This window comes from Tympanuchus pallidicinctus, unplaced genomic scaffold, assembly GCF_026119805.1.
Source record: "Tympanuchus pallidicinctus isolate F22 unplaced genomic scaffold, pur_lepc_1.0 scaffold5, whole genome shotgun sequence".
Lineage (NCBI taxonomy): Eukaryota > Metazoa > Chordata > Aves > Galliformes > Phasianidae > Tympanuchus > Tympanuchus pallidicinctus.
In genome coordinates, this window is record NW_026294769.1 from 7,001,221 (window position 1) to 7,027,709 (window position 26,489).

At 40.4% G+C, this 26,489-nt stretch overlaps 1 protein-coding gene and 1 long non-coding RNA gene across 7 annotated transcripts in view; one reads left to right on the forward strand and one right to left on the reverse strand.

Annotated features, from left to right (window-relative positions):
* Positions 1-26,489, forward strand: part of CTNND2 (catenin delta 2) — a 612,391-nt gene that overhangs the window by 326,066 nt on the left and 259,836 nt on the right. For 4 of the 6 annotated variants that reach the window (XM_052703881.1, XM_052703884.1, XM_052703883.1 and 1 more), the window contains exons 6-7: positions 16,845-17,017; positions 24,899-25,463. In XM_052703881.1, coding sequence (XP_052559841.1) covers positions 16,845-17,017; positions 24,899-25,463 — 738 coding nt within the window. The remainder of the gene's footprint in view (positions 1-16,844; positions 17,018-24,898; positions 25,464-26,489) is intronic. The other 2 variants (XM_052703886.1, XM_052703887.1) reach the window with 1 other exon arrangement.
* On the reverse strand, positions 23,951-25,457 carry LOC128091034 (uncharacterized). Its single transcript, XR_008211195.1, has 2 exons — positions 25,355-25,457; positions 23,951-24,452 (listed from the first exon to the last, which is right to left on the reverse strand). It is a non-coding gene; the product is annotated as an uncharacterized LOC128091034 (long non-coding RNA).

Below are 26,489 nucleotides of genomic sequence, written 5' to 3' on the forward strand. Positions count from 1 at the left end.
AAATGAGATCAATGTGGAATGAGAGGAAAGTTTTGGTCCTGAATTTTTTTCCTTCTTACTAGCTCCCTTTTGCCATTGCCCCTGTGGTTCATTTGTACGCCACATTATGGACTGCCACAATACTAGCATCAAAATCAGTTCTGAAATAATACACTGGGGCAGATGGAGTCCTTACAGACCTGTACAGGTTGCAGAAGTGAGGAGAGGCAATGGTTACTCTCTCTTGTCGTGACAGTAGCAAAATGAGAGCTAGACAGACTGCTGAGATAACTGAGCAAATCCATTGGCACTTTCTTCCTAACATAAACCACAGGCTCAAATGTCTCCTAATCCAAAAGTCTCTAACTTTAATTTAAGGTATCTATACTTAAATCTGTCATGCTATTTCCTTTGCTTCAGTCTCCACAAAATGAACCTTAGACTGGTCTTAAAAGGATTATGGAACAGATTTATGGAGCTTCTGGTGTTTAAGTTTCTCATCGAAATGGAATTGTCTCATCAGTTATTTTTCTCTTGCTTAATCATTTCATGTGGAAACCCTCTTTCTTTGCTCTCTAAATAGTTACTACAGACAGCAGCAATAGAGCTTTTGTTGACATGGATCACAAAAAACTCCCGTATCACTGTGACATGGCTGCAATTCTCAGATAATTTTAAAATGCTGCATTCTAATCTTCAATTTAAAACTTGGCGTTTTGTACTGAAACTCCGGCTTTCCCCACCTGACTCTGCCAGTACTACGGGCAATCTTTTCCACATTTCCTGAATATTCACATCTGTGACTCTGTTGTCCTCTGTTCAAGATTAATTAGAGAATACAAGATGCTGATAAGGCAGTAAATACAACGGAGATTAAATAATACTGTCTTCTTGGCTTTTACCATTTCAGAGTGCGCTTTGCTAAGGCTGCACCTTAACAAAATTGCAGGCAGTTAGGGACATCCCAGTCCTTCTGCAGAAGAAAAAACGTGGCTCAGCACAGAGTATTCAGTCCCGTGATGTATTAACTCTTTTAGTCACTTAAAACTGTTTGCCCCAAATGCAACACAGATGGATAGCAGTGCCATTTAGAAGTCTCTCTCTCTTTTTTTTTTTCCTCTAAAGAATGACTGACGTTAGATGAACAGACAATTTTTATCTCAGGAAATTATACATACTGTTGTATTAAACAGATGTGTTTTTCACTTATCTACACTGCCTAATTCTGAGACTAAAATATGGGCTATGCTTTTATTTTATTGTCTTAATTCAATTTTGTTTCAGCAATTTTTTACGATAACAGAGATCCTCCTTACTCAGTGTGAAAGCAGATGTCCCAATCTGAAAGAGAATTCCTTCTCCAACCTTTATGATTTTCATCCTTTATCAGCCGCTTTATTCATTGATATTGAAAATAGATTGAAACAAAAAGGCTCCATTTACACAATGAATGTGTAAAAAGATATGTGTTTATGTGTTTTCAATTCCATTGCTCTTCTTTGTGAAACTGCCACCTGTCAGATGGCTGACATGCTGAATGAGTTGAAATTTGGCATCAGTGGACCTCACAATTTGTTGATAGATGAAGTTATTTCCATTTCATTATCTACTCTGAGTGCCAGGGTGATCCAGCTGAGTCATTCTTTGCACACACAAAGGAGGTGTTCTCATGGGATCTCCTGATAAACACACAAACTCAAAAAACCACATGCTCTTCAAGTATGTTTCAGAGACAAAAATCACCTCAGCACTGTGGATGCCCTCTTTAATTTTAGAAACTGAGAATAATTTTAGAATCTTTGGAATAGCAGTGGCATAAGTGCATTAAAAGGGTCACCTCACCTTTCCTCCTACTTCTCTTTCCTTTTGCATTAATGCAAACCTGGTAGTCATCTGACTAAACAGTTTTTAGCTACAGATAAGCCACACTGGGTATGTGTCTGAGGAAGCATCTGACAGTCTTTTAATATATTTAGAGTAAATATTTATGGGTGGATCTTTGGCTGCCTCTTGTTATTCCATCCATCTCTTTTAATGCAAGCCTTCTCAATTTGTTAGCTCAAAGCTCTGGGGTTTCTAAGTCATCTTTGCCCAATATCTAATGTGGCACATCCTCTAAACAGTGAGCAGAGCAGCTGCCAGAAGCATCTTCTGTTTAAGTGCAGTCTCTCTGTTCTCTGTTGCATGTTCTCACCCAGAACTTTGCTCACTAGCTGTCCAAACCTCTTATCATTGGTATCAGCAGGGTAAGGTTCAGGTAAAACAAGCATATCTTTCTTTCTAGGATATTGCATCATGTTAAATTCATGCTTGTCTTCTCACCTCAAGAGAACAAGTGATTTTTAATTTTTTTTTTTAAACTTTCCTCTTTTATCAGTTCCCTTACACAGTCAGGAAAAGACCACTGCAAGGAGTCAGTTTTAGGAGTGGAGCCACACATCTTCCCAACAGCAATCCTAATGGTATTTGGCATCTGTTTCACCAGCTGTGCCCTGCTAAGTCATTCTGACTGTGGGATGTTACGGATTGTAACTCGGGTCCAGCTGATCTTGCTCTGCTTAGATGCTGTGCCTGTCTTCAAACTCTTAGGACTGTTTATTCACAGGAGGCCTGGAGAACTCTGCAGGAGTCAGCAGCACTCTGCAAAGTAGCCTCTGCTTTCTCTGGTTCCTCAGGGGCAGCAAAGGGGTTGCTGTGAACACCCTACTATGCATGACACTGAAAGCCTGTTCTTCTGCAGTTATTTTAAAGACCAGTCATGCATCCAAGGGGATTTATAGGCTTCTCAGGGAGAAAGCGCTTGAAGCCACCAGCAGAACTGTTCAAAACATGACAGTCCAGTATGTTCATGTCCTGTTGGATCTAAATTGCTGGCTTCATTTTAATCTCCCTGTAGCCTTGTCCTATCCAATGCTCTGATCTTTGCTATCCTGCTGTTCCCTAAAATACGCCTTCCTCTCTTGCCAAACCCTTATGTCCATTCCTTACCTTCTTGCTTCCATTCTGTCTTTTATTTTCCAATTCCTTTACCTTTTCTGTTTTCACACATCATGAAATAAAACCTCAGTATCTTGTTTCCCAAACAGATGCCTATTCATCCTCAGAGAGGGGAAAAAAACCAAAACATTTTCAGTATAAAAGTGGCCTTGTAATCCTTACTTTTTACACGTTTATCTGACTTCAGGCTAATCCACATTGCTCGCTGATGTGTCATGTTGACAGAGCAAAAGTAATAGTATGACAGCGTTGCACATAAGTCATTTGTAAGTTCCCTCCGTTTCTGTACAGCAGCCTATAGGCTGAATTTTGTTTCAGTGTATTGTCACCTAAAGCACGTTTCTCAGGGTTCCCTTATCTCAGGTTATGCCTACGTGATGAAATGGGCTTTTATGTATCACTTCCATACTCATATCACCATATTACTATATATGGAGATTGTTTCTCTTGAGATGAGTTTGACTTTGGAGCATGGTGTTATTTTATGCTTTTTGACTTTAAATCCTTGCCTGAAGAAAACAACTCCTTAAAATTTCACCTTATTACTGCATTACAAAATGTGAAAGTTGAATTAACACAGTAGTAATAACAGCTGGTAAAATATATATGGATGGAGGAGGAAAATGAAGGAGAGAGCAAAGAGATCAGAAAATCAAGAACAATTAGTAGCAGCTTCAAAGATGGAAAGGAGGTAATGATCAGCCTGTAATGATTAGCCTGTGGCAAACACAAATCCTGCTCGAATAACCAGGTGTTCCTTCATCCACTGCAGGAAGCAGTTAGTGAAACTCATTAGAAAGTGACAGTGACTTATGGTAGCATCTGTAGAAACAGAACAAAGAAAGACTTTTGGCATCTGAACCTGCAGTGCAAAAGAACATCAGTAAATATTTTGTCTGTAGTGCAGGCCAGGAAACAAGTGCACCCACATCCTCTTGACAGACTGATAAACCACTCATTCTGCTCATGCTGTAGTGGTATGCCAGCACCCGTGCTCTCAGTACAGTTAGATGCCAAGAACTGCACAGCTCAGAGATCCTCTGGTGCCAGCTCACGAGCATGAAACCAGTCTGTTGATGCAGCGGTGCAAGAGGTAATTGGTTTGTTGGCCTGCGTGAGATGTGAATGGAACAGAACACCTTGGCAGGTCTGGTTTGGGGCTTAATTTCTTTTGTGCCACATGGAGTTTACAGAATTCTCAGCAAAGTCAAATTTCTGTGACTTGTCTAACATAAAGTAGGCAGTTTTTCCATTATTTTCCATTTTTTTCATTCTGGCTTTAGAAATGGACAAATGCATTTTATGAGTACAGTGTGAAAGGAGGGTGGTGCATATCTATGGACACTGAAGGAGAAAACAAAAGAAAAAAAAAAAAGCATCAACAGAATCCTGGGTGTGTGAGGAGTTTAATGGGATTCTTTCTCAGTAAAGGACAACATGCAAACTGCTGTTTATGCTGGAGATATTACATAAGTGAAACATGAGTGGTATTTTTTTTACGTCAATCAAAATATGCAGAGAAGTTCTCATATTGCACTTTTTGTTTTATGAAAGAGGTGTTTCTGGGAAATTAAAAAGATTTTCATAAAATGTTCACCTTGTTGACTTACTACTTAGTAGACTTACCTTTGAGGCAGTGTTAAATACACTCTGAATCGGTTTACCTCGAAGGCCAAATAGCTATTTTCATTTGTGGACAGAAAAGATTCAAGTCTGTCAAAGCTCGGGGGGGGGGGGGGGGGGGGAGGAAAGAAAAAAAAAAAGTATTACTTTGCATGAGAAAAGGAAACCTATTCTGTGCTATTAGCTAAGCTCATAGAGCAAAGTGATAAATCCAATGATAACTTCTGTCTTATACCAACTATCTGTGAGTAGCTGTGCATCCTTTATAGCCAGAAGCTGCTGCTGTTTGGCTGGTTTTGTTTTGGAGCCTTGGAGATTGGTTTTTGTTTTTTTTTAAAATTATTATTTCTGATGGATAATGCACTCAACTTTGTGTGACTCATGTTTGTGTGGTGTCTGTAACCACCTGATTTTATTTCCTAGAAATGAAAAGGGAGCACTTCAGTTCAGTACTATCAGTAGCAGCCTTTGGCTGTGCTGGGCACATACGGTGATTAGGAATACTTGAAACTGACAGTTGATCTTTTAATGCATAAAATACTTCCAAAAATTTATGACTTAATCATGCAAAAGATACCCATAATTACCTAGTTTCTTCTTCTTCTTTTTTTTTTCCTCTGTAAACCAAGCTCATATTCAATTTTAAAAGTATTTGTTCTTTACAAAATAGGAGATAGGTAATGAAAATGAAAAATTAAAAATAACCATTACTTATGTCAAAATACGGTGTTTCCCAAATCAAAGCATGGGACTTCCTGCTTAGCTGGACACTGCTGTCTGTGTAGCTGCATACAGCTCCTGCTCTCACGTGCAGCTTTCTTCTTCTGGTCACAGGGTAAGAAAGATAGTAAAAGTGTAAGACATAAGAGCAATGGCAGAGGGCCCTGGGTTTGCTCAGCCCAGAGCAGAGGAGCTGAGGGGAGGCCTGATGGCGGCTGCAGCTCCTCACAGGGAGCAGCACTGAGCTCTGCTCTGTGTGACAGTGATGGGGCCCGAGGGAACGGCATGGAGCGGCGTCAGGAGAGGGGCAGCTGGGGGTGAGGGACAGGGTTTTTCACTAGGGGGCAGTGGACATAGAACAGGCTGCCCAGGGCAGTGGGCACAGCCCCACGTGCTGGAGTTCATGGAGCACTTAGATAATGCTTTCAGACACAGGGTTTGGATTTTGGGTGGTCCTGTGTGGAGCCAGGAGTTGGACTCAGTGATCTTTGCGGGTCTCTTCCAACTTGAGATATTCTACGATTCTAAACCCACCCAGAAGCCAAGTTCAGGTACTGTTCTGCTGTTGTTCCATATTCTGATCTTTCAGTAGGCAGAAAAATTCTGTTACAGTGAATACTGTGTGACTTTTACCACTCCTGCATACCACATGTAGAGTTTCACAGAAGTAACATCATCTACAAATCAGGTCATTCGTAGACAGAAGAGATTTACATTCTTAAAGTAGTTCACATCGTGTCTAACCCCAGCTACTAACAAGTTTTTTTTGGCAGAGGCTTCTGATGAAGGTGTAACATGTGCCAGCAGAAACTGTACTGCCAAAAGAGCTCCAGTTCAACCTTACACATACATAGATAGAAGGCTAGTGGGAATTATTTTTTCTATTTGTGTCCTCTGCAGTACAGAAATGCAATTTAGCTACTATCCTTGCTGCCCATCTTGCTCCTGGGTGCTTTCCATCTATTGCTCCTGTAACACCCATCATCCTAATGGTCAGTGATAAATTATGTTTTCCAGATCATATCTGAATTCAATATGTGCTGAGTTTAGCAAGCAATTTCATAAAATATGATTAATCTTCTATAAAAGAAGTTGCTTAATCCTGAGGTCATTTAAAAATTTGCAGTAGGTTATCCTTGTTTTTAATCAAAATTTCAGACAGCTTTTTCTATAAAAATCAAAAGCACAGGCAGCTTCTGTATACTGAGATTAAATATGTTTAAGCCTATTATTAAACCTGCTTATCATTAAAAGTCTTGATCTCCACTAATTTCTCTCATTTAAAATGGAGCTCCAAAATTTTTTTATTATGAAATACTACCAAGGTTGCTTAAGAAAGAAGATTTGGTAGGCTGGCATTTCACAAAGATATCTGGAGTAATGCCCTATTTGGTACGATACAGAAAACGAAACAGTACACTACCTGAATAAATAACACTGAACTTACCCTATAATGTCAGGGCTGCCTAGACTTTGCTACATCACCTTGTTCTATGAGTTTGCTACAATTTCTTATTTCCAAAATATACTTCCTAACTTCCCAACAACTTTTAACTGAATTCACCGGAAATTCTGTTACATTCATAAGTTATCACTTACAGATTTTTGCCATCCATGAAGAAATTTTTTCTCTTTATGTAATTCTTTAGCTAGCTCAGCTATTTTTACTTTTCTTGTCTCTCCCAGGTGTACAGTTAAGTGAATTTTAACTACTGGGCAATATGTATTTGGAGTGTGCAAAGGTCTGAAACATAATTCCAAACAATATTTGGAGCTCATATTTTCCATTTTGTAGTCTTGGCTTAATCAAGTACAGATTCTTCTTATCTGGACATATGTCACTAGTATTATGCAGTACTTGGAAACCTAGAGAGTCAAGCATTCAAGAATTCCAATAAGAGCATTCAAAAAAATAAAAATAAAAATCAGTAATCAAAAACAAACTCATTACTGTTAGGATGGGATGCAAGAGCACAAAGAAGTGTGAGAGGATATTACTTCTTGCAGTAGTGCACTGGAGTCCTGATAGTCAATGGTAGTGCTTAGTATCTAGCAGCCTCGATTGTAGAGCTGCTCACGAGTCATCAATAGGAATTTCTAAATGGCTTTTTCACTTCAAGTCTTACATTTTTCTGTTACTTCTTACGAATGTTTGTGGTACTTTGTTGTCCCTTGCAGTAGTGATTTATTATTTCAGATCCTAACTGAGGTCTTCCGTCTTCTCCTTACAATAATGGCTGTATTTTTATCTTGTAGAAAAAGCACATGATAACTAGCATGTAATGAAAACATTTTCTGTTCCCAGTTCACTTACTCTTGAAAGAAAGTGCTCTTCGTCTTTTATTCTAGCAGTAATTAGGTCAGAGAGTTAGAAGGGATATCCTTGTATTGTTCCTTTACATAATGTCATCAGCCTGGTTTTTACATCTTATCTCCTGATATGTATCATTTATAGGTGTCTTGAATGAAAATGAACATATGCTACATTTCTGAACACATTCTACTGAAGCCTATTTTCCAGTGCTTACAGATAGGTTCTGTAACAACACTACAGCCCTTTTCTGTATCTGTAGGTAGCACATAGCCCTCTTGGTGTTGGCAGTGCATGGTACTGCATATAAATTACTTTCCATTTCTGTAAAACAAGTTCATTTTCTGTGTACTTGTTTAAGAGTTGCTGCCGTTCATCTGAAGGGATGTTTGTTTCATAATAAGAAACCTACTTTAGTATCCAAAGTTTTATCACTTATTTCTTCATTTTGAGTATGCTTCTTCACCTACACTTTTTTCAGCTTTGTACATTACTAGGCCATGGAATAGCTGCGTTACGTTGCAGCTTTGGCATTCCTTATTGTAACACAGTTACCTACATATTGAATATCTCCTAGAATATAGATCTTGAAATACTTTGCTAGTACAGATCTTTGTCTAAAGGGAAAGTGGGGAGAATGCCTTTTGTTACTGCTATATTACAGCTACATATTATCTTCCATGTGACATGTTACTAACAGCTGTCTTGAAAATCCTTTTCCTACAGGATGCTTGACCAGTCACAGCTAACTGGATTTGTTTTCATCAATTTATTTAATTTTTTCCTTATTATTTTTTTCATCATATTTTATGCATACTAAACCCCTGATTCAAGCACATATTGATGGCCAAGCTGGATATTTGCTTTGGATTTTACATTTTCCCATGGTCCAATCTTTCATTTTTCTGCCTCTAATGAAGAAAATGTTGTCTTTTTATGACAACCACAAAGGTCTCCCACCTAATTCCCTGGACTTTTCCCTACAACTGACTGCTGCCACAGCTGCTTCCATCTGCAGTTCTGCAGAGACTAGAAATGGGGTAGAAAGGAGATAAGGCTGGGCTTAAGTAGCAATTTGCTGTCCCTTGCAATCCCCACAGGCTTGCAGACCTGAGGAATCTTTTGCAGGGCATCCCTCACCTTCTCTCCACTGAATTTTTCAGCTTTCCAGAACTGTCCTAAATAATATCTGCAACAGAGTTTCTTACAAAGAAAATTTCAGATGATCTCAGAAATAGGCCATGCTGCAAGGGAGTGTTTGAGAACAAACAAATGTTCTTAGCCCTTCTGATTTCAAAGGAAAATTTATTTCTGATTAGGAGAGCAGGACTTGAAAAATGGGAGATACCAGTAAGATGCCACAGAATTTGTCTGTAACTATCGTCTCCTCTACACTACCCTCAAATACGCTGGAAACAACCTTGCAGGTTACCATCCAGAGTTATCCAAGTTTTCGTTTTCCTTTCAGTCCAGTTCTAGCATTCCTCCAGCTTTCCAACTATAGTTGAGCATTCAGAAACTGAATGCTCCATCTAAAGGTACTTGAGCCAATGTTTCATTTTATTAGATCTCTCAAAATCATACATCTCTTTGCAGAACTGGCAACAAATGCAAGCAACTTTAGAAGTGGTTAGCAACTATTTTTCATGAATATAGACTCTTAAATACACCGGAAAGGTAGGTTGTAGAGTTCAAATCAATATTTCAAACAAAACCTTAATGACCTAAGAAGAAGAAGAAAGAGTAAACAATGTCATCTTGGCATCTCGGTTTTTGAAATCCTTAATTAGGACTACTAAGGAACACTTACAAGATGATTCCTCCAACTGGAATGTGAGGCACCTTGACCTATTAACTTTGTAAATGAATGTTTAAAGGACATTAAAAGAGTTTTGCTAGTGCTTTCTTTCAGCTGTTACCCAAATGAGCAAAGCAGGTTGAAAAATGTGTGAAGTGATTAATTACACTAATTAAAAACACTTTATTTACACTTACTCTATAATTTATCATTACTACTTCTGTCAGTTGATCGAAGGTGAGGGAAGTGTTGTTTATAATTGGAATGTGAGCTAATTAAACGTTCGTTTTAGCATGTTTTGGTCTATTTCCTTTGTCAATTAGGACTAGCATTGCAGTAGATGACTGACCAAGTGGAAATGTGTAACACAATAATTGTGCTCCATTTTAGCACTTAATTGGAGAGGAAAGCTGCCCCAGTAATCCAAGTGACTTTAAATCTTAAGGACAGAAAAAATCCTGCTCTTTTTACTTGCATGATATTTTCACTGCAAACTTCTCATGGAAAACTAAGTAACAAGCATGTAATTATCGCATGGAGGCTGACTAGGTGTGTATGTCTGCAGTTCATAGTGTAATTATTTTATCCAATTCAGAAGTAATTATTGCATAGATTTAGAATACTGAATTAATCATGCCTTTATCTTGTAATAATACAGTACTTTATATAACTTGTCATTATATGGTAATTATTTGATAATTTAACAACTAGCAGATAATGTATTATTGAATACTTGCTACATGATAGCTTCTGCTGTGTAATGTAAAATTCTAGTTCTCCTTCATACTGAAAATTGACCATACAATTGCTATAGCACATGAACTAAAAATTTATCTTGAATTGTCATGGGTTGTGAAGCTACAACTTTTAAAAATACTCTATGTGATATATTCCATGAGATACTGCAGTCTCCCTGCTAGGAAATAAGTAACTTTTCAGATGATTGATTGGCAGACAGTAGGGATCATCTGTCATTAGTATCACCACAGGGAACTATTTCTTTGGCTTCTTTTAGTGACTTCCGCCTTCACAGTAATCCAGCATTCACCTGGCTATTTAACTTTGAGAACAAGCAATGATTCTAAGATATAAGGCTGAAAAAATATCATGTTCAATGAGTTTGTAATACAGTTAATCCTCAGATTCCTACTACCTGAACCCCCTGTCCTGTAGATTAAAATATTTCAGCAACAATGCTGTACTTGATTTGTACCACTCTTATCCCATGCCATGTATTTGTTTCTACATTCCTCACTGAGGATGTATAATATTACAAATAGCAAAACTTAATAGGATGTGTTTCTTCCCCCCACCTCTACTCAGTGTAAAGATACTGGACTGGTCTCTCAGAACTTCACGTGTCTTCTTGGCACCTATGCAGCTGCTTCACTTCTGCCTTTGTTAATCTCCTTGGACCACAAGTTCCTAGTGGGTTTCTTTCATGAGATGTTCTTCTGCTTATGAACACTATAGGATAAGATTTGGTTAAGCACTGCCACTGTGTATTTGCCAGACTGAGTCTTATTTATGAAAGAAAGGAAAAGAATAGGTCATGACTCACCAGCTCTGATTCGTAGAATCATAGAATCACCAAGGTTGGAAAAGACCTAAAAGATCATCCAGCCCAACCGTTCACCTATTCTCAATAGCTCCCACTAAACCATGTCCCTCAACACAACATCCAGCCTTTCCTTGAACACCCCCAGGCTTGGTGACTCCACCACCTCCCTGGGCAGCCCATTCCAGTGCCTGACCACCCTTTCTGAAAAGTAATACTTCCTAATGTCCAGCTTGAATCTCCCCTGCCGTAGCTTGAAACCATTCCCTCTGGTCCTTGATTCTGAACCAGGTTGCCTAGCTATTAGATTCCTGATTGCTGTAATGCCTAATTTTTTGTCATCCCTCCCTGAAGACCCATTAGACATTAAGGACTGCCCACTAGAATCAAAATTCAGTACTGTGTGATTAACTTTGGTCTTTCTTGCCTTTTTTTGAAATATCTTTCCATTTCTTTTCTTTCTCTACTGCATTTTTAATACTATGGCTATTCATTACCATCATTGTATTTTTTTACATTGGTTTTGTACCCTGAGTTCAGTTGATACATTTCCTCTGTAAGCATGCTTCAGTTTCCTACACCTTAAAATATATTACAAACTGATTTGACTCCTACTGAAATTACCAGGCATATTCCAGTGAAATTGAATATAGTGGCCTTAGCCCTTGTATGGGAACTGCTGAATCACGGCCTGAACCTCTGATTGATCACCTGAGGCGAGCACTGAGTCAGCCAGAGGAGCACAGCTGAAGGCAATTCCCCTGTGCTGCCGGAAGGGCTGGAGCCTGGCTCCACTCCTCCTAGACTTATTTAAGAGCTGGCTACCAGTGGGGAAGGATCTTGTCTGGAGATCCCCTCTTCTGGTGTTTTATAGGTGAGCCTAGCATAAGGGTAAGCCTTCCATTTATTCTCTCTTATTGTCTTAGTCTACTTTGCCTGACTCTCTTGTTCTTCTTGTGATTCTAACATCTTAATATCCATTGATTATACAGCCCTTGAGGGTTTCTGAGCATACAAAAAAGGACATTCTGGACCTTCCTTCAATGTGTAAGTGGGATTGTTCTGATGAAATGTAGGTAAAAAGTCAGTTGCACAAGTGAAACTAGCTTTTGTGCTGAGCAACATAATACCATTTAAAATCAAACTATATGTTTGTTCCAAACAGTACAAAGGTTCTTTTATCTTGTTTTCAGTAGACTGCAAACACTGTTTGAAAAAGAGAAAATATAAAGTATGACCTAAATAGAGAACTATAATAACATAATTTTGTTGGTGCAATTTTCTTGTTCCATTACCACCTTTTTTTTTTTTTTTTTTTTTTTTTTTTTAAATTTATTTTTTTTTTTTTTTTTTCCCCTTAATGGTCTTTAATCTTTTATCACATCTTAAATATGAAGTAGAATTAAAAGTTTCTGTATATTTTTTCTGTCACTATTTCTCTACTGCCTTAGAAAGCACTGTTAGAGTGCACACAGTGCCTGCAGGTACTTAGAAGTACCTTAGTATTCTGAGTATTCTGCTGCTCTGAAATAGCTATATAAAATATCTCTGAATGCAAACACTAACTGTACAAGGATAACTTAAAAAAAAAAAAAAAAAAAAAAATCATTCAAAATTGATGTTTTGCATTTTGTTGGATTTTTGTTTGTTTGTTTTCACTTGGCTGGCTTGTTTTGTTTTGCTCACCAAAGACTGGAATGAGGAGGAGGAGGTGGTCTCAATAAAGCAGAAAGGAAAGGCAAAAGATTAAAATAATACAAGGACAAATGTATTTGTAATTTTTTTCCCCGTTTTTAACATAGCCATGGATGACTATAATTGAGATTCTTTGCGAGACTTTGATTTCCTGTGACCAAATGTTACTTTCATGTCCCTGAATTAATAATAATGTTATCATATAAGGCCACTCATTTTCTTGGCTTGCTTTTTAAATATCTACACCTCAGCTTGTTGCAGCCTTGCACATTGTGTTATTAACCAGAAAGAACAATGGCCAGAGATGAAGTCCTGCCATGCAGCACCTTACCCCAACAGGCATAGGGCACAGTAACATCCCTGCCTGTGCCCGGGGAGGCTCCTGCAGCAGCTTCTGCCTCACATTCCTGCAAGCTCCTGGATCCCCTGTTGCCAATAGATCAGTGTCACACACTTCTTCTGCAATGGAGTCTGTGCATCAGTGGCTTATATTTACAGCCATATACACTATATTTAGTGCCCTGAATCAGCTCATTTATAGTAATGCCATAATCTCCTTGTTTTCTCAAATGCAATATGGCAGGAAGGTAGCAACAGGCTTTGTGCTGCAATCCTCACTTGGTGGGATTCAAGGTAGGCCAGAGTCCTGCAGTGGATCTGTTCCCCTTCCCTGTTTTGCAGAAATTAAATTTGACATGTACATGCAAGCACTCCAAACCTCTTAAACTGTTAGGTTTTCAATGGAGGAAAAAGTACCAACCTGTAACGCAACTGCCAGTAAGAAGGGTGGGTAATACAGTGAGAAGAGCTTCAGAAGAAGCCCCTCCCCTTCCCTCACTCTCCGAATGGGTAACTCTTCTTCTAACTCTGCCATGCCTTCCAGACAGGTTTCCAGACTGAAAAGGAAAACCCCTTTTGTCTTCTCTGATTTGTGGCAAATCCCTCTGCTCTCCATCCCTTCAAGGTTTCACTTTGGGTTGGCTCCCTGTTGTAGGCATGTCCATCATTCCCCTGTTGTTTTTTTTTTCTTGCCTAGTCTTCTTCATGCTGCTGATTTAGAGTACCTGACAGAAAATAGAGAATTTTCAGCTGTTTGAACTCTTCTGAAAACAAAAGAAAAATAACTGCATACACAGGTTTTTAAACTAACACAGCAGAGTTGAAACTGTTGCTGAGTAGAAAGAGTATTTTGCTGTGGAGAGCCATTGATAAGCCTGTGTACAGCTGTACACAAACAAACCATTTTCTTCTCTTCTGTCGAGCTGCAGGCTCTTCAGGGGGTTTCTCTGTGCCTTCAGACTGAAATTTGAAGAATCCTGATGGGAGAGGTGATCTGTCTTTTCCCTATCAGACAAGACAGGCCTGTAGTCATTAAATCCTGTAAAAGGAACTTGTCTTTTTTGCAGATCACTCTGATCTCAAATGTACCTTGCAGTTTGCATGCTTTTTTAGGCTTAGTTATTTGCAGGCAAGCAGCCACTATTCTCATTCTGATTGAGAGAGGGTTTATTTTAAAGTAAATATCTGTCTCTTTCAAATGGATTTTTAATTACTCAAATGTGTGTAAATTATTAGCTCATTTCTACTTGTTAAGGTGCAAAATAAAAATGATTATCCAGTATTTGGTGAGTTCTCAACTGTGTGCTTCAAACTTTTTTGCTTTTTTCTTCCCCATTTGAATATGTTTCTTAACTTCCACTGAAGCATTTAAGCTAAATTGTGCAGGGAACCCATGTATGTAATGCCAGCTATGTACATCCCCTGATGAGCAATAGTAATATAAAAGGAACACTTAAAAGCCAGATGCAATGAAAATTTAAACATATTGAGTTCATAGCATGTGATAGTTTAATCATTATTTAAGCTTTAGAAATGTCATAGCATAATTACTTTAAGAATGAGTTCAAACACTTTCATGTGCAAAAATTTCTTTCTCACTTCAACTTTTTTAGCCTCCTGAGAAATTTACACTCTTATGAATTTTCTGCACTTAATCACATCATTTGATCACAGGCAAATTTTCAGTGAAAATTCAAAATCTGAAAGATTAGCACATAGTCTAAAATATGTATTTTTAAACTAAGCCTCTATTTTCTTTATGATCTTTAAATAAATCTATGAAAGTGTTTCTTTTATTAAAGAACAAGATCTGCAACAAACCCTGTTAAATGGAGAATGTCTAGAAGAACTTACTGCAGAGTCACAGAATAGAAAGCTGCAGTATATTGGATTAATAAGCACCCAGGCAGGATTAATTCAACTCTCCTAAATATGTGATACATTTTTAATAATCTCTCAACATATACAGAGCTATCTCCTTCTGCACTTGTAAGAAAAGGACAAGGACCAGAACTTACTTTCTCAATTTCTCCTATACCTGGAATATGATTAATCAGATCAACTTGGCAATTAATAATCTATGTTGTTGTATAAAATAGTGTCTTAATCACTGTCTGCACTTCAGTGTGAACACTTCCACTACCATACAGCATACTGCAATTTTATTTTTTAATAATATGAGCCATCCAGGTTGGATTTTGAAAAATGTCAGTTATAATGAGTCTGCCATTTCTGAGGAACAAGCTGGGGAAAAAATATTTTCCATGTAAATTTTGGAGAGGAGGAGGGTTGTTTGCACATTTTTTAAATGGAAATCTTTGTAGAGCAGCTGTACATCCTCTTAGCAAAGACTTACAGGATATAAAATTTGGCATTTGTATTAGAGATGTATTGGGAATTATTTACAGTAAAATTCACTGAAATTTGACCATTGTAATTCTCTTTAAAACTGAACTTTTCATGTGTTCCATCAGAGCTAAATCAACATTGTTTCCCATCCCTTAAGCTTTGTACCACCTGCTGTGCTCTCATGAGCGTGTCTGTGCTAACCAGAATCTGAACGTCTCATCCCTGTAGAGCTACTGGATACAGATTGTAGTTGTTTGGGTGAAGCCACGCTGGCTTGTAGTGTGTGCAGTGCCCAGGGCCTAACCCTCGTCATTTCTCTTCTTTCACTTCCCTTGGTGGACCCAGACACCATGGCAAGCAACTCGTTCTTGGAAAACTAGGAGACACTGATCAGAGATGGCATAAGGTGTAGGGCCTTTTGGTGTGGGGCCAGGAGGAACTCACCATCAGCAGTGCGAGGGCCTGTCTCTCAACCACATTGACAGGGCTGGGCAACAAGCCTCTCCCTGCACAGTACATGCTCTCACAGCCAAAATCAGAGTCTGCTATGTCAGCTGATGCTATGTCAGCACTAACAAACCTAATGAAGAGGTTGCACTGGCACAGATTGCCCAGAGATGTGTTAATACGCCATCCCTAGAGACAGTCAAGGTCTCGCTGGAGGGGGCCATGAGCACCTGATCTAGCTGTAGGTGCCCCTGTTCATTGCAAAGGAGTTGGACTAGATGACTCTTAGTGGTCCCTTCCAAAAGATTCTATGATTCTACGATTCTACAAATATGGGAACATTTTTGTTTCGCAGAATAGGTAGAGGAATATTAGTGTCACTATTCATTTTCCTGATGCTGCAAGCACCTTTTGGTTTTGGCAGCCCTCATCTGAGATCATTACTTGTGCTCTGCTCTCCTACTGTGTGCGTCCACGAGGGGAAAGATAAGGTAGGCTGACAAAATAGTCATCAAAAATTCACCAAGATCAGGGTGAGCCTGACACGATGAGAGGAGCTATTAATATTTTAACAGCTGTCATCTATCTCCACAGGCACTGAAGTATTGCATCCCTGGCATCCCTGTGTGCATGCTACAGTCAATAGATGCCATGTGCTTGGGCATGGGGAAGGACAAATTGGCATTTCTTATACTGACCAGCGGGGTGTAACTAAGTGAAATGAACATGGCTTATGCAGGGGGAAAAAAATTGTAAAGTATTCTGAGCTGAAAAACATGACTTCTCTATCAATTGGCTTAGGATTTCTTTACCAGATGGTTTGTTTTTCTTGAAGAAAACAAAGAAGAAAGAGTTGTGGTCTGTGGCTTGAACAGTGTAAGACTGATGACTGAGTGATAAAGAGACACTTTAATTTCCCTGACTTTTATTACTGAAAAGCCAAACTGTGGCATGCCACTGATAATGTCAAATGCCACCAGGTGCATGCTCTTTCCCTGAGACTGACGGCTCCAACCTGTCCCTTGCAGGGCCCAGCCTCCTCTCGCAGAGTGCTCTGCAGCTCAACACCAAGCCTGAGGGCTCCTTCCAGTACTCAGCCAGCTACCACAGCAACCAGACCCTTGCCCTGGGCGAGACCGCAGCCGCCCCACTCCCAGCCCGCAGCACTCAACCCAGAGGTGCCATCCAGAGCTACAGCCAGGTAGGTGCCCTTTGCTGCCTTGCGCTGTCCCAAAACTACACCCAAAATCATGCAGGGGAACACTTAGGAAGGAGAACTGCCTGCCTTCCAATGCTTGCCTTTTTGTCTTGCTTTTGAGGCATCTTGCAGGGTTGAATTACTGCTGTCATTTTCACACATCTAAAGAGGCTTGACTTTCAAGATAATACAGTAATCCTGATGAGAAAGGAGATTTACATGCTGTTTTTACTTGCTTGCTTGTATGTTTGGTGGTCTAATGTTTGGTCATTTAAGTATGAAATTCTGTGCTGCTGACCCAGATAAGGTCAGGGCCTTGCCATGTTGGTATCAGATTATTACAGAAAGCACTTTCATGCCAGAGAACAAAAACAGAGCCAGGCTTATGCTAGATGCAAAATCTGCTTGGGACATTGTGTAGAGCTTGGGGCTGTCATTCAATCCCATTTGTAAGAATCAGTTTTTGCTTTTCTTTCTCTGAATTTTAAGATGAACAACTTGTCAAACAGCCACATGTACATTTCAAACTTTTTAAAATTTGCTTCAGATAGTCATGAAAAGTCTGAGTGATTCCCTCAGTTTCTAGCACATAACCCTCTCTCATCTTCCCTGCTTTTCAGCATGACATTAAAGCCTCTCACATAAACCAAAATTAAACCAAAATTTCTCAAAGTATTCATACTTCTGTACATAAACAACGTCAGACTGAATGTTGTCAAAACAGGTTATTTTCTCTTTTTAGAACTTATCTGCCATGGTACAGCAGACCATTTCAGTGTGACACTAGGACATTTTATAATTCAAGATTCAGTGGAAGTGAGCTGCATTTGAATTTCAAAGCCTTAAATTGCTAAGAGATTTCAAGCATTATATAGCCAGCACACAGCTTGTGGGATACCAAGAGACATACAATATTCCATTCACCCAATTTGCTCAGAAAAGTCCTCTTTCCTCTAAGACTGAAAAATTAAATAAAGCACAGTTAGATTTCATTTCAAACTGGGTTTGTACTTCTATCAAGGGTTTAAAATGTGTGTAATGGTCAGGTCACAGGATTTTTCTGTGTTTACCAGGCACCTCCTTCCCTTATGCTGTTAGGGATTGGAACCTGCAAAGGAGAGCAGGACTCCAGTGGGAAAGAAGAGTGTTAGCTGTAATACTCAGTAGTAGCCTATGCAGGTGTGGTTGGGAGTTATGCTTTGTGAAAAGCTTCACACCCGTGGTTAGTCTGAAAGAGTGGGATGCATTCTGCAAGGAAGCTAGAGAAAGAAGTAAGATGATATAAAAGGAATAGGTTGTAAGAACAACAGAAACAAAAAGAAGATAGAAGAGTGGAGGGAGAAAGAATCTAAAAAACAAAAATCAGAAGTAATGAAGAAGGAAGAGAAAGTACAGAAGAGAAAGTGTACAATTGCTCATAGTTTCAAAAAAGTGATATTCTTAATATAAATTTTGTTGTCATGAAGAGGGAAAAAATCAGCAATTGACATTTCTGTCATTTAAATTACACTGAACCGCCATTGCTTAGTTCTGAAAAATGCATTAATCACTGAATTCATATGGAACTGGTTACCTTTAGTAAGGTAACCACTAAGTTACTAAAGTAACTAAAGGTTACTAAAGTAACCTTTCCTATTTTATTTTCTTTGTTTTGAGAGGGCAGAAGATAAGGTTTCTTTCTGTATCCCTCCATATTTTCTGGTAGGTGTTCCAGCAGAGAAATAACTCATAGAAAATACTAACAATAGTGTGTGTCGATACCTTTCAAAAGATACTTGGCAGCTTCACTTAAATTAAAACATATCTTCAAAATGTTAACAACCATGTGAAGTATGAATTAACATCATAGAAAAAAAAAAAAAATACAAATTATTTTTAATACAAAATATTTAAAAAGAGCAGGAAGACAAAGATTCAGTTAAAAAATTCAAAATACGACCACTGCTGATCCCATAACTAAGGGGAAAAAAAGTCAATCCTTGGAATTGGTTTGCTGTCCCTATTATAATTAAAGTAAGTCTCAGGAGTCATAATTGTTCAGATAATGATAATTTCCTTTGTTGTTTGCTTGCAAGGAATATAGCTATCTCTGAACATGAATGATAGACCGAATGTGTGGGAAAATATGTGCGGAGTCCCAAGGCCAGCTGTGACAGCAGGAACAATTTCTGAAAATGCAATTGTATAAAAAACAGGAACTAATTAGTCTTGGGATTTCCTGTATAGAGCTGCAAAGTACAATATAACATTTTTGTCAGTTTGGAGGAGTATGTCATAAATCATAGAGTTTTTCTACTGTTTTGACTACCATAGAACATTAAACTTCTATCTCTTAAATGCTACAAGAACAGAATTTCTTAGCAACTGCTTCTCAAACAGGAAATTATTCTGTTTCTCAGCTGAAAACAGCTTCTCAAATTTGGAATCCATATCCTGATACACCCTATATTGATAAATGAATGGTATTTGCAAAGAGTCTGTAATGGGTTTTGTGACAAAAAAGATTTTGCAGATGAGTGAGTGAACACTCTTTGGACATTACATAGTTTGTGAACAAATAATTGGGTTTATTGTCATCTTGAGGATGGTCAACTTACCTTGTGGATATTACAGGAATATAAAACACACCATGGAGTGCAAATAGTGGTTTCCAGCTTGTTCTACCATGTACTTGCAAGGGGAAGGGAAAGGAAGTGGAACAAATTAGCACTTCTGGATGAAGATTTTTTTTTTTTAGTCTGCTGATCATGTGTTCTTCTCAGAGGCCAAGGCAGCAAGCAAGATTAATCAGTACTGTGCTATTATCCCATGCTCCAAAAGCATCTGGACATGCTGGCACAGAATTTGAAAACCATTTAAAAAGAAAAAATAAAAAGCCTTGAAACAGTTGATTTTTGAACTTGTCTCCATTTTCTTCCAACCAAGTCATAAGTTAGTTATTTAACAGACCACTGCATTTCACTAGTCTTATTTAGAATGTAGGCAGAAGAGCAGCAAAATGTATTTAGTTGCCAAATAAAAACTGTATGCTGGCCCTTCTCAGTTAGAAGATATTTATTCCTGCCACAAGTGAGGTGATGAGCAACCTGAAACTCTGTCCAAACAAAATCTAAAATAAGGACTTCACTTCTGGTAGGATGTGGCAGTGATGAGGCATTTAAAACTGGGTTCCAAACATGACCACAAGAAGTAAAGGAAGCGATGAAACCTTAGGACAGATTACTCTTACTACAAACGTTCCCAGGGAACAATTCATTAGAATAGTTTCTGTTAATGAAAAAAATGACCTGCATGATGCTGGTTTGATCCTACAATAGTTAGTGATTGCAGCCAGCAGTGCTGCTTTAAAATCAGAGCTTGGCCATCTCTGGACAGCCTAAAGGATCTCACAAATTCTGTTTCTTGATGTAAAGACTGTGATGATATTAGCCAAATTCATCTATATGAAATTTATCTATATCTACAACCTTTGTGATAGGACCAGGTAGGATGACATGTTTTCCTCATAGTGTTGGACTATGCTTTGCAAGTACAGTGTAGAGATGATCTTGTATCATTCATGACCTTTGTGATGAAATTGGGAGAAAAATAAAATAGGTCACAGGTAAAGGGTTCACAGGTTCAGTCAGCATCTGTTATCACAGAAGTGCATCTGAACATAGATGGTATCTTCCTGGTTAGATCAGGAATTTACAAATGACATCATAGCAGTCCTGGAGAAGAAAGATCCACCCACGGGTACTGCCCAAGGACTGAAGTCTGCATCATTAAGACTGGAGAATGTTAAGCATTTTCCATGTCTTCTGCCCTTTGCAGAAGAGCGCTGATGGAAGTTTTGGACCAGAAGAGAGTGATACCTTGAGTTAAGCCATATGGGGGGGTTCTTTGAGCTGGCAACAAACAAACAAAAAAGGAATCTCAATAAACTGAGAAGACTTTCAGTCACTGAAAGAGCACAGAACATCACATGGATTATAAAAGAGAGCTGGACACTTAATAGACCACCAGCGTTTCTCAAAAATCCCGATAAGGACAATCAAGTTTACTGCCTAAAGCTGACGACAACCACTGATATTCAAGAAGCCAAAGCTGTGGTGTTTCAGCAGCCTAGAGGAATGCCTTCCACAAAGTCCAGTTGGAAAGTCCTTTCTAGAATCCACAGAAAGGTCTCCTCATAGGCAACAGCGTGCTGTGACGGCGTCCATTATCACCGGTTGCAGCATTTTTTTCCTGAATTTACCTATGCCTCAAAGAGATGTGCCGGGGTTTGAGACTGTAAGGGCCAAGCAATCCCTGAGAGCTCCAGAGAGAAAAACAGTCTGAAAACTGGTTTATTCATCCCTAAGCCTGCCAAGTACTAAAAACGCTTCTGGATACAAGTACATCCAAAGGCATGCAGACTTACAAAGGTAACAGAATGTTTCAGTTTCTTCTGCTCTCGGTCAGGGAAGTATAGAAAACATTGAGCACAAACCATAGTTTCTTAAGGACAACTGGTACCATGACACAAATCTTCCAGCATGTTCTTGGAAATTGTATTTCTTTTCCAAGAAATGACTCTGAAGCCTTTTGAGTTATATCTGAGACTCGGCCAGCCGCATTGACAGACATTCTGTTCCTTAGCACCTATGAAGTATAGATGTATGGAATCTACCAGGTTTTGGATTTGCATTTTGGCATGCTTAAGGAAAAAATAATGGGAAGGGATTTTAGATGAAAACACATCTGCTGCATCTGCTAATATATCCATACTGGTCACTGGATTCTTTGAGACTTCATGTTCAGTTTTTTTGCTGGTCTCACACACTTTTCTTCCCACTGGGAGCAGCCTCCAAGAAACAACATGCTGACTTTTTAGTAATCAGCAGCTGACCCCAAAGTGTTGCTTAAGCTGTCTTAACCATTGAGGAACTTGTAGCTCCTTATCCATGAATAATTTCCAGCAGAATAACTAATTCAGTTATTTGTCCCTCTCGGTTCTTCTTTATAAAACAGAAATCTTGTATAGCACTGTCTTTCACTCCATCTTTTTCAGGTAAAGATCTGATTTAAATGTTTTATTTAAATTGAATAATTTAGTAAATAAATAAATAAATAACAAGCTGGTGTCCTGAAACTTAGAGTATTTGAAACATGAATGCTGGCAGCCCAACATCAGTGAGACCATCAGTCTACCATAACCTAACTGGAAACCCTCAGTGATTTTATGTACAGAGGCCTGCAGATCTTCTTTTGTCAGCATCAGTAGAAAATGATCTTTCTAACAATATTAAATAAGAAAATATTTTTCATACTTATGTTCATATTCTCATGCTTTTTCACTTCTGCTGTGAAAAAGGATACAGCGGAACTCATACATTGAATCCAAAGAAGCAAAACAGAATCTTTTTGGGGGGATATAAAAAAAAATCTGAGAATTAGAAGAGATATCTGCAGGGCTGTAAGAAAGAAGTCCTTGATTTTTTTTTTTTTTCACATCTATGAAATAGATTAATGCATGAGGATAGAGCTACTGGAAAGCAAATTTGCTCTCAATTTATTAGTTTAAGCACAGTTTCATTATCAGGTTGACAGCAATAACAGATAAATGGAAAAATAATGGAACAAATACCATTGTATTTCATTCTTCCAGTGCAGTGTTGGATCGCAGGAGGAACAATGACGTATCTGTGTTGTTGTCTTAAGCTACAAGCAGGGAGAAAGTGCATTTTGCCTCTGAAAACACAACCAGAGAATGCAAATGTATTTGATCCTTTAGAAAAAATGAGAACCTCACAATAAATGTAAGACAGGTCTGAGATTAGTCACAACTCCAAAATTACTGCATGCTAACGTTTCCTTGCAATCTGTTCATCCAAAGTTCTCTCCTTCACACGGAGCAAATGCTTGGCTTTCCACAAAGTGCTACACACTGGATTTTTAATTAAGCATTTAATTCTTGTGTCTGCCGCTACATCTTTTTCCCTGTAACAGACAATCAGAGAGTGGGATTTCTGGTTTTTGAATTAGTGCTTACAAAATGCCTACAGCTTTATAGAGATTTATTAGGAATATGGGATAATATCGGTTTACTTGAAATTAATTACTTTAAATCCTTGACACGCCAAGCAGTGTAAAAGTAGATTAGAAAAAGAAATAATGCATACATGTTGACAAGGATTGCCTAAAATCCATAAAACCAAGTTATCAGTCTGCAGGGAACACACTGGGAACAGTCTGTATTATTGTATTTCAGAGCTATTTTGAATATTAGAAAATAAATTATAATGTTGGTCCATTTTAACCATTCAAAAAGTAAAATCTATTACCAAGCAGCAGTGGATAATGTCGTTGGTTCAAACAGCCATTTGTCATGTGTGAGCCTTGCTTTGTACATGTTGTCTTAAATCTTGGCAGCCTGGTTTTGTTTTATAGAAGATGTTGCCGTACAGTTTAAGCCTTGAAAATGAGAAATGTGTTCTTGTCAAATACGTTACTGGGAAGTCACTTTCAGGTTAGCCCTTCTTTTTTCTTTCAAGACTGTAAGTAGTTCAGAATGCAGGCAGCTCTTACAAGTTATTTGATGTTCCCAGTTGCTTGCATTCCTTGGTTTTGTCACGAGTCCCTCAAATGAGTGTCTTGGAGATGTTGGCCATTTGTAACAATCACAAGACAGGTATCTGTGCTGCGCTGCTTTTACCTGCTGGCCTCAGCAATGAACAGACTGCTTCCATTGGCCATCCCCATGTCCGCTCAGGACTCATACTTTAGAATGGGCATGGTTTTTATCAGATTTATCCATAAGGATACAGAGATGTCTTGTGCAACAGAAGCCTCCAGAAACCACACAGTTTGGCTGCCTGAGTGCTTTGAGTGCTACCAACAGCCAGAGGGAGCTCCTCCGGAGCCTCTTGGCCATCCCTAAAACAATTCCGGGGATCCCAAAGGTAAAGGCAGAAAAAAAAAAAAAAAAAAAAAAAAAAAAAAAAAAAAAAAAAAAAAAAAGCGAAGGATGGAATCATCTCCAGCAGGTGTACACTGAAAGAAGCATAAGAAGCATGTTTGTGGCATTTTGAGCTTCATACCTGCATTCTTCTGATTATTTTCTTTTTTGTCTCGTCCTCAGTTCCTCACCAAAATCCTCGGTTGGGTATCCAAGTTTCATTGCTGGAATGCGGTGATTTTGTTTTACTTGGTTGTTTGCTTTTGGTTGTTGTTTTGTTTTTTTCCCTGTAGGACGGGACTAAAAAAATCCTACGTTTCTCTTTAAATGTGAAGCAGCATTGCCGTTGGCATTCACTGCAACTCCGAGCTGAGTCACAGAATGCACTATTTGCATTTTAAAGGAAGTTCTGGCTCAAGAAGCCTCGTTGAGAGGTGCGCGTTGGGGCGAGGCTCTGGCCAGTCTCGAACTGCAGCTCACGGGATTTGCAGTACTTTCTAAGGTTTCATGTAAATCCTCCGCATCATCAGGAATAAGAAAAAAGTTAAAAAATAAATAAGTAAACAAGCGAACATCTGAAACACGAGCGTGCCTGTCGGCAGAGCCGAGTTGCCTCGCTGCGGGGCTCGGAGACCGGCGGGTTTGGATGTTAGCAAGTTAACAACCGCTGATCAGCTCCCGCTCCCGGGATGGGAGCCGGCCGCCGGCTTTGGGAGCGGGACCGCCCCTCCCTCCCCGCTGCGCTCCCGCACGGCCGGGCGGGCCGCGAGAGGGGCCGGGGTCGCCGATGTGAGCTCCGGCCGGACGCGCTCCCGAGCCCCCCGGCACCTCCCGCCGAGCGGCTCTCGGATCGCGGCTCTCGGCCCCGGGCCGCGCGCGGTGGGGGGGGCCCGGGCGAGCCGCCGCCGCCTCTCCTCGTCCCCGCGCGGCCCCGCTGACGCCTCTGCCTTTCCTTCCCGCAGCAGGGCCCGGGGGGCCGCGGCGCCCAGCCGGGCGGCACGGAGCCGCCGCCGCCCGCCGCCCCGCAGCCGCGGGAGCCCTTCGCGCCCAGCCATGGCAGCGCCTTCCACCTGCCCGAGCCCCAGCACGCCGCCGCGCTCTACTACGCCAGCTCCACGCTGCCGGCGCAGCGGGTGAGCTCCCCGCTGCCCATGCAGCCCGGCGGCTCCCCCACCAAGCTGCCGCGGGCCGGCTCCGCCGCCGAGGGCGCCGCCTACGCCGGCGCGCAGCGCCTCTCCTCCCCGAAGCAGTCCCCCAGCCGCCTGGCCAAGTCCTACAGCACCAGCTCGCCCATCAACATCGTCGTCTCCTCGGCGGGACTGTCGCCGTCCCCCATCCGAGTGACCTCCCCGCCCACCGTCCAGTCTAACATTTCCTCCTCTCCTATTCACCAGTTAAGCTCCACCATCGGCACTTACGCCACTCTGTCGCCCACCAAGCGGCTGGTTCACGCTGCCGAGCAGTACAGCAAGCACTCCCAGGAGCTGTACGCCACCGCCACCCTGCAGAGGCCCGGCTCCCTCGCAGGTAAGCGGGGCGGGGGGACGGGGCCGGGCGGAGAGGGGCGGGGGTGGGTGAGGGCAGGGTGTCTGGCTGCCCGCGGCCCCGTCCTCGGGCGCGTTGAGTCTCCCGACGCGGGGGAACGAGCGGCTCGGGGCGCTGGGTGAGCCCGGCCGCGGCTCCGGGAGGGATGTGCCGCTGCCGCCGGGAGCTCCCGCAGAGCGCTGCCCCGGGTGTGGGCATCGGGAGAGTTGGGAACGCTCGGCGGAAACTTCTGGGTACAGAGAACTGTGTATCGGTAGCGCTCTTTGGGCTCCGCGTGCGCCTTCGGGAGCTCGACCAGATGTAATTCCGCGGTAACCACGGACTTCGCGCAGACCCCAGAAGCGAGCCGCTGGCTCCCTGAGCCATCTCTGCCACTCCGAGCATCCTTCGGTGGTGGATTTTTGTGTTCTCAAAATTTCCAGTTTCATTGCTATAGTAACAGCTGCTATGCTCATATGTTCTCCCGTGTGACATAAATAGATGTGGAGATAAATAGGATATATTAAGGAGTTGGGCTGTGTTTAGCAGGCAGGTACTTAAGTTTTGTACCAGAGTTAAAACCTCTTCCCTCTGTCATCCATCTCCCTACCCCCCCCATCCAGCGGCTGTTGGCATGGGACACAATCACACTATAAAGTGCCAAAAAAAATGCAGGTTAAAGGAGCAGATAATAAAACATAGCTTTGATTTATCTCCTTTTGTAAGAACTGTTATTGTTTTTTTTCCCTACTTAAAACTTGAAGGAGGATTGGAATTTTTTTTTTTTAATGTAACCCCATTTTTGAAGTTCAGAATGTATATGAAGACAGCATCACTGAATGATGCCAAAGCAGAGATCTCAGCACAGTTTGATCACTCCTGTTGTCAAGTCTTCATTATGCCCTTTTCAAACAACTTCTCAAAGTGTTTTATACAGCTGTTACATTTGTGTGACTTCTTGCCAGGTGCTGTTGACCTCAAGTATTAAATACCCTCTTTGTAGGGCAAATTGAAGATGTAGAGTTATGT